Source organism: Eurypyga helias, unplaced genomic scaffold (assembly GCF_000690775.1).
Source record: "Eurypyga helias isolate BGI_N326 unplaced genomic scaffold, ASM69077v1 scaffold42816, whole genome shotgun sequence".
In the NCBI taxonomy this organism is placed as follows: Eukaryota; Metazoa; Chordata; class Aves; order Eurypygiformes; family Eurypygidae; genus Eurypyga; species Eurypyga helias.
In genome coordinates this window covers 5,445-13,794 of record NW_010256747.1, presented here as the reverse complement: position 1 = coordinate 13,794, position 8,350 = coordinate 5,445, and the positions used below count along the sequence as shown (strand labels likewise).

Here is an 8,350-nt window from a genome sequence, read left to right as displayed (position 1 = left end):
CCCCGCCTCGGCGGAGCCTTCGCCGCCAGCCTTGCTAGCGCCACCGGCGCTCCGCCTTGCTTACCCCGGCCTCAGCGTGCGAGGAGGCTGACGGCCCGGCGCTCTCTTGTTTGTTTTAACAGACTCTTGAATCGGAATAAACACCTTCAGGTCTCGGAGGCTTCTGGCTCTGAACTGCCTTCACTGCTGTCGCCGCCTTCTGTCTAATGTGCTACAAGGATGAGCCCAGCATTTGGAGCTATGGAAGTGGAGCACTATTCCAAGGGAGTCCTGCTCGAGCCGTTTGTCCATCAGGTTGGAGGACACTCCTGTGTCCTCCGGTTTAATGACAAGACCATCTGTAAACCCCTTATTCAGAGGGAACACCAGTTCTATGAGACTCTCCCAACAGAAATGCGTAAATTCACTCCACAATATGAGGGTAAGTTACCCAACCTTAGGATGACGTTGGGCTTTTTCTTTCTGTAAATACATGTGTGCAGTGCTCTCTGTTATCTCTGAAATCTCTTCTGTGTGGAAGAGATTTTAGTGTTTTCTTTTCATGTATTTTGATGTTGTCTGAGGCAGGCTGTGGAGATGCAGGGTGGAAATGCTTGCCAAGTTGGTGTTTGGGCTGACTAACAGCTTTAGAGTAGAGCAGCTCTGCTGGTGACAGCCCATGTATCTCCCTTAGGCACAGGTAAGTAGCTAACAGCTTGTGAATGTTTTTCAGTAATTCCGTGCTGCTTTTTTTGTGGATTTCTGATTTTTTTATTTTTGTTTAATGTTTGTTTACAGGGATTTGGTAAGATTGGTTGACAGTGTTTTGTGTAAGCATAGTTGTGGTCTCTTGGGTTTGGATTTCTCCTTTGCCTCTCATTTTGGTCACGATGGATACATGTCAGTAGGTGTCTTGTTGAATATTTGCAGTGTTGTTTCTGCCATTAAGGAAATGAAAATTCATGGCATTTAGGTAGGCAAGGATCAAGTAGCCGTGATGAGGCTGAGTCAGATGTTATGTATGAGTGGAAATTCCAGTTCTCCTAAGCATTGTGCTAGTTAACAGAAACACTTTTCTTTCTCTTCGTTATTCCATCAGCTGCTGCCTGGTGATTAATAAATAATATGTCTGAAGTACTTCTTAAAATGGAGTTGCTTTTTAAAGCATGTTGATTTTAACAGCCATAAGGGTGATGATGAAGTTTTGCATACTGTTTTTGAAACTGGTGGAAGACTTCACAGATGTTTCAGTGTTATGCTCCCTGTACGCTTACAGAGACTTAACTACAAGTTCTGTTGGACTGGAAGAAAATGTGATCTTTGAATGATACTTCTCAATGTAATAGAACAATTGTACTAGTATATCTGGCTTTTTGGGGAGTGTGGGGAGGGATTTAGGGGTAAGGGGCCTCAGTTGGTCCATCTGTTGCTTTTTCTGGGATAAAACCAAAGGCCACTTGTTAGCTGGCTCCCCCCTTTTTTCCTGTTGTCCTTTCCTCTGTGGCAGCAGGACTGTCAGTCAGGGCTGCTGCACTCCCTGCCCCAGCTACTGCAGGTCTCGGAGCCGCCTGCCCAGCTCAGAAGTGCCAATCTCTCGCCGAGACCTCTCCCCTCTGGCCTAGCGATGAGCTGCAAGAACTGTGCAGACTGGTTGATTTGAGAATAAGGAGAGAGGACTGGAAAATAAAATTAAAACCCATTTCAGACAATTGTTACGGCGGCTTCGTTAACCACTGAAACTTGCTAATGTGGCAGTGAGCGCATCTCTGTCAGAGCGCTCCGCTAAGACTCTTAAAATGCACTGCAGTGCTCTAGAGACTTTGAAGGGGAGGAGGAGAAAAAAACCCATTGCTTTCAAGGTTCACCATGTTTCTGTACCACAAACAGATTTGTGTTGTACTGCACTTTTGTTATTTATTTCACAAGATGGCTGCATTACCAGTATCAATAAAATATATTCAAAAAAAAAAAGGAAAAGAAAATGTATAATTAAACGTGGTGATTCTAACTGGAAGCTTTTGGACTAGTTTTTAATGTAATGTGACATTTTCCTTGTTTTGCTCTATTTGTGCATCTTTCCTTTTCCCGGGGAATCTCTTAACCAGATTTTGTTTGGATAAGTCCATTTTGCTTTGCTGTCATGCAAGACTTAAAGCTTTTGATGTGGGTTTTTTTTTTGTCCAGGTCACTTTTTCAGTGCAAGATGTTAACAAATGTTTTGCATCTCACTTAAGGCCAGACCAGTCAGGGTTTTTAAGTTAATAAAAGCTTGTCTTAATTGAAATTGTCTCCTGTTATTATTTGATTCTTACTTGACTGCATCAGAGAGAGAAAAGAACCTTTTGTATCATTGTTTTGTCAATGTGATAAACTGTCTCTTGTGAGGTGTCATTTTTGTCTAGGTCTTCTGATATTTGTTAGGTTGGCAGATGAGGTTTGGCCTGTGGCAAGATAGAAACTAAGGACCTGGGTAAGAGGAAAAAAAACCCCAAAAGTTGCTATATTTGTAGTGTAAAATTATGTGTCTTAAAAGGCTTGCTTGTCACCTCAGCAATTCATAACTGTCTGTGTCCTTTCTCTCTTCAGGTGTGGTGTCAGTGAGCTTTGAAGAGGATGAAGATGGAAACTTATGTCTAATAGCATATCCGTTAAATGGGGACCACGATAACTTAGAAAACTTAGATAATTCTGACTGTGAACCCAAAAGTAAGCTGTTACGATGGACTAACAAAAAGACCATGTTGTTAGAAAATGAGAAGATATCTAAGGAGTGGGTCCGACAACACAGGAAAGAAGAAAAAATGAAAAGGTGAGTTTGATAGGGAGAAGCAGAATGTGGCATGTTGAAGCATAACTTTTTTTGGTGCCAGACTAGGATCTGGGCTCCAGAATTCCAGACAACTCTCCAGTTAACTTTCACTTTCTGTTCTTGTTTCTTTGCCTGACCCCTTCAGTGCAGACAGGTTCAGAAGCGAAACTAGTATGTCCTCAGCCCAGTAGCCTGTCGAGTCTTTTCATTATTTTTTTGCTGTGATCAATTGAAAAAGGTTTCCCAATGTTATGTTTGAAGCTTCCACAAAAAAGTGAACCTGCAAAAGCACAGCAACTGTATAAAACCAAAAAAATATTTCAGTATTGCTATATATGGCCTACTTCTGTAGGAATCCTTCTTTATCCCTGTTAGTGACGTGTTTTTCCCCTCGTTCGTTGATATTAACGAACCATAAACTGTGCCCACCATAAACTGATGTATTGTGCTGAACATCGTGAGCTTAGCAGAAGATAAGTCTTAAAGCATATCACAGATACCTGCAGCACTTCTGTGGAAGCAATTCACACTGGTAAAGAACAGATAAATAGAATCACTACAGGTTTTGTAGTATATTTGGCTGTATGCTGATTTACATGCATATGAAAGTAGCTTTATAAAGGTTGAAAAATTACTGATGGGCAACTTATCCAGTTGTACAGAAAACAAAGCTTATGCTAGTTTCAGTGAACGTGAGCAAAATGGTTTGTAAAGCTAAATCCACTGACAACCTCTTTAAAGAGAGTTTTTCTATTGACCTCTAATTTGCTGCTTTGTTCTGTTTTCTAGTCACAAATTGGAGGAAGAATTTGAGTGGCTGAAGAAATCTGAAGTTTTGTACTATACAGTAGAGAAAAAAGGAAATGTCAGTTCACAATTTAAACATCATAATCCTTGGAGCATGAAATGTCATCAACAGCAGTTACAGCGGATGAAGGAAAATGCAAAACACCGGAATCAATATAGTATCCTTTCCCGAAAATACCTCATAAGAATGGAATGAGTAGGGCTCTGGTTTTTATTTCTCGAACATGACAGAGAAGTAGAGCGCAGGCTTAACAGCAATCCCCCGAGACTGTCCAAAGCCGTGAGGTGACTTGGAAGGGATTGCCAGCATTTCCCCGAACACGGGCTTTTCCAGCACATAGTGAAGTTGCTAGGCTCGGAGATTGAGATAACTTAAGTCAAGCCTACAAAGTGTGGATTGGTTAGTGGAAAGGTTTGACAGCACACTGTGCTTGGGATCTTCCACAAAACCAGTCTGCTAAGGCAAGCTCTCGAAGGAGAAGGGTTCTGTCACTTTGTTACTGGTTTTGGTATTGGTGGTCTTAAAAATAGCATCTTTTTCTCTTCTCAGCAACTTCTTGTGTTGCCTTAAATATAGAGGATATTCCAATACCTGAAGTTTTCTGCTTCTAGTAGTCTCTTTTTAGTGAGCCTTTTTGATAAGGAAAGGCTGCATATAAGCTGTCACGTAGGACTGGGGCATGAGAAACACAAAACCAGTGACAGAATCGATGAAAGCTGAAGCACACAGCGTTCTGGAACCATAGGCAAACATCACCCTGTGCATTTTGTGGAGAAAAGGTCTTGCTGTATGCAGGCTCGGATGCAACCAACATCCTGCAAAAGTAGCAGTATCTGGGTACTTAAGTGAACAAATTCCTCACGTGTGAGGAGTGTGATGGAAACGTCTCCGACTAAGAAAGCGGTCAGAGTGGTAGAAAGCATTTCATGGCTGGTTTCCTCACCTTTTCCCTCTAGGTGATTATGAAATTACCTAAGTAGAAGCGTGTGGTATTGCTGCAGGTGTCTGAAGTGCTTTTAACTTCTGTGTTTCGGAGTGGTGTGAAAAGGCTTCACTGTTTTTGAATGGTAACTGAAGCACACGCAATCTTCACTTCCCACAAAGAACTGTCTCTTGCTAGGCAGGAGATACTTCATAATTCTAAATCAGCTGCCAGATGATATTCCTCGTTGACTCTGGTTACTTTTTTTTTTTTCCCCCCACTTCATGTGGAAACTCACCTGTCTTCTCTAGAGACCAGTGAAACTGGATATCCACTCTGCTTTATGCCAGGTTTATGTACCTAACTTTTGATAGGCTACTTCGTACTGGGCCTGCTTGAGGTTAAGACTGACACTATAAGATCTGTGATAACGAGTTTATAACCTGTATTCCTTGTTGTGAGGGTTGTTCCTTAACTGTTCAGAATTCATTTTGCTGGAAAACCTAACTTCTCGATACGAAGTGCCGTGTGTGTTGGACCTTAAGATGGGAACCCGACAGCACGGAGATGATGCGTCGGAAGAGAAGAAGGCTAATCAGATTCGCAAGTGCCAGCAGAGTACATCAGCTGTGATCGGCGTCAGAGTCTGCGGCATGCAGGTGAGAGGAAAAGGGAATTACGTGTAGGGCAACAGGCTTGCACCCTTTCCTGTTAGCGAGGTTCTCGGTTTGTGTAGTCATCCCACGTGTTGGTGTCCTTGATGCTGCGCTTCCTTTCCTTGGGTGAGTATCACTGACCGGCTGACGGTGGCAGCGTCTGCAGGAGCACCCTGCAGCATGTGCTCTGCATCAGTGGATGCCTTCTCCGAGCACAGCGTCTCCTGCAAAATGGTGTGGGAAATCGCTGGTTCGATTAACACTTCAGCGTAGCATAGGAAGTGATTGAGAGGAGGGTCTGCAAGTACCTGCGTTTTGAGAAAAGCATGTGGACGTCTCCCAGAATGTTAAGAAGCCATCAGTTCTGTCTCACGGTCTGTGAAAAGCCACGGGTCTCTCGCTGCTTAAAGCAGGCTTGTTGCAGCATGCAGGCAAGAAGTGGCTTGGTAAATGTGGTCAGACTTGTGGTCAAATCAGGAGAAAGTTGTGTGGACTTTCACCTGAGTTTTGTTTACTTGTTTCTGTATTCCTAGAGTGACAAATGGGAAACAACCTGCTTGTATTTGAGTCTTTTCTGAAGCCTCTCTCCTCCCATCCAGTAGATTCCAGGAATGCCAGCAGTGTTTGCTAAGGCTTGTTCCACAGTGTGACTGTTGGCATGTTTGGTGTTCAGATCACTGTTTAACTTCGGGGAAAAGCACGAGGCAGACGTGGAAGTGTGGGAGCTGCATTTCTAACTGCAGTGTGCCGGGATAGGAGCAGGGCAAGCTCGTTGTCACCTTCCAGTAGAGACCTGTGCTGGAAAACGAACTCTAGAGGCACCTGCAGTCCTTATTTGAGCCATATGCTTGGGCATTATCCAGCTATGTGGTGTATGGACTCCTTTCCTGTAGGAAGACATCTTCCTGCTGGAGCACCTCTGGCCTCTTTCAGTGCAGAGGACCATGGGGCATACGTGAACCTTACTGCAGGAGCATTTGCTGTTGCTTGGACCCCAGCATCCTGGGGATCGCTGGTACACCTGGGAGCAGAGGCAGATAATGAACTGAACGAGTAGCTGAGGTGCAAGTTGTAACTTGACTTGGGAGATCTTGGCCGCAGCTTTCCTAACCTCACTTAAACTCCTCACTCTCGTGTTCCTCGTGGAAAAGCTCAAATCTAAACAAAAGGAATTTTCCATTTCCTCTATGCGTCCAAGTTCCATAGAAACAGCTGGATCTGTTACTTCTGTAACTGTGCAAGAGCAATTTTGAGTAGCATGTCATCTTAAAAACTTTCTGTAATGCCTCTTCTTTTTTTTTTTTTGGTGGGTGTGATTTTGGTGCTTGTTCTTTTTTTTGTCTCAAGGCTTTGAGTTGGTACGACCAGCAATTGTAACTGCTCCTTTTGTGTCTGTATGTGCAGGTCTACCAGGCCGGCACTGGCCAGCTAATGTTCATGAATAAATACCACGGAAGAAAACTCTCAGTCCAAGGATTTAAAGAAGCACTTTACCAGTTCTTTCACAACGGCAAATACCTGCGCAGGGAACTCTTTGAATCAGTTATTAAAAAACTGACTGAACTCAAGTCTGTCCTAGAGAAACAGGAGTCTTACCGCTTCTATTCGAGCTCCTTGCTGATCATTTATGATGGAAAGGAGAGGCAGGAAGTTGCCGTTGACTCGGACCCAGAGGACTTAGAGGACCTTTCAGAGGAATCTTCAGACGAGTCGGCAGGAGCGTATGCTTACAAACCAACTGCGAGTACTGTCGATGTCCGTATGATAGACTTTGCCCACACAACCTGCAAGTACTATGGAGAAGACAGTGTGGTTCATGAGGGCCAAGACACTGGTTATGTTTTCGGACTTCAGAATTTAATAGATATTATTAAAGAAATAAGAGACGAAAGTAGCGAATAAAGAACGTGAACACATCAGAGGAAGCACTATTGTGACTTTGTATTCCAAAATTATTGGCCACTTTCTGGTGGTAGGAATCTCTACAGGCTCTGCAGGGATGCTCCCGGCAGAGTCAGACTTGTTCCGAGGGCATTCACTTACTTTGGTGCTGGGCCTAGCACTGGCGAAACTTGGTATCCTTATTTATTTTAACTTTCTTAAACATTCCATATTTGATTACTCAGATACCTCTGTTATCCCTGTGTGTATACGTTCCAATAAAATTCTTTTGGTTCATTGTAAGTGACGCTTCTGGTGTTGCTGGGTACGGAGGAAGAGATGAGCTCGGAGCTTTCTGGCAGTGGGACACGAGCAGCGTACGGACAGCGGGGTTTACCTGCCTGGTGGGAGCGCGTGTGGGACGGCACATCCATTCTGGGACTCCTGTCGGGCGCGAGGAGCGAGCCCAGCAAAGCCACCAAGCTGGCCAGGAGCACCTGCCTTTTGAGGAGAGGCTGAGGCAAAGGAACCTGCGCAGACCGGGAAAAGATGGCTCGGAGGGACCGGGTGGCAGAAGGCTGGTCCCTTCCCACTGGAGTGATGATGTGACCTCAAGTGAGAACTTGTCTCTGAATCTCCAACAACCTTTTTGCCGTTTCAGGATCTTGTAGACTCGAGCTTGAGCTGTGTAACCTGTTTCTAGAGAGCTAGTGACAGTTTCTTAAGCTGAGCTGAGCCAAGACGCGTAAGAAACCCGCAGAGGATTAGCTGCAGCGGGGGTGGCTAGGGCAGAGCCTGAAAGGTGTCCTGAGCGGCTTAACATCTTACTGGGGACAGAGAGATGGGAAGGAGGTGTCAGAAAGTGAGAGGACAGCGTGGAACTGGAACGTAACGGAGTAACCCAAGCCACTGGTAGCTCTTGAGAGGCACGTTTATTTATCTAATCGCCTCTAGATAAATGACTTCTTCCCTTGTGCGGCTTCTACGTCACCGTGGTAGCACTGAGGGAATGCTGTTGCTTGTTGGGCTTGCTTGGGATAAGGCAGCAAGGTTGTAGAGGGATGAGGAGTCTGGGGAGGTGGGATGCCTGGATCATCTCTCCGCCTGCCCTTGGGCTGCCCGCTGGCACATGGAGAGACTGCACACAGAGATGGAACGAGGAGGCTGAAGATGCCCTGGCGTGAGGTCACCCTCTTCAGCCACCTGTAGCCCTGCAGCTGCAGTTCCGTACTCCCTGGGTGTCGCTGTCAGGCTCTGGCTGGTCTTGGACGGCTGTCCGGGGCTCTTTAGGACTT

The 8,350-nt window shown here is 45.0% G+C and overlaps 1 protein-coding gene across 1 annotated transcript; it reads left to right on the top strand.

Moving 5' to 3' along the window:
- The first annotated feature begins 134 nt into the window (after positions 1 to 134).
- IP6K2 (inositol hexakisphosphate kinase 2) lies at positions 135 to 7,358 on the top strand. Its single transcript, XM_010153767.1, has 5 exons — positions 135 to 421; positions 2,566 to 2,788; positions 3,578 to 3,753; positions 5,002 to 5,177; positions 6,579 to 7,358. The coding sequence occupies exons 1-5, from the start codon at positions 220 to 222 to the stop codon at positions 7,074 to 7,076; spliced, it is 1,275 nt and encodes a 424-aa protein (XP_010152069.1). The 5' UTR covers positions 135 to 219; the 3' UTR covers positions 7,077 to 7,358.
- Positions 7,359 to 8,350: the final 992 nt, after the last annotated feature.

What these genes read in the sequence shown, in the direction of transcription:
- IP6K2 (XM_010153767.1), top strand. Translation starts at nt 220, where the DNA reads ATGAGCCCAGCATTTGGAGCTATGGAAGTGGAGCACTATTCCAAGGGA. An exon ending in AAAGAAGAAAAAATGAAAAG is followed by an intron (nt 2,789 to 3,577) that starts GTGAGTTTGATA and finishes TCTGTTTTCTAG; the next exon opens with TCACAAATTGGAGGAAGAAT. An exon ending in AAAACACCGGAATCAATATA is followed by an intron (nt 3,754 to 5,001) that starts GTATCCTTTCCC and finishes TTAACTGTTCAG; the next exon opens with AATTCATTTTGCTGGAAAAC.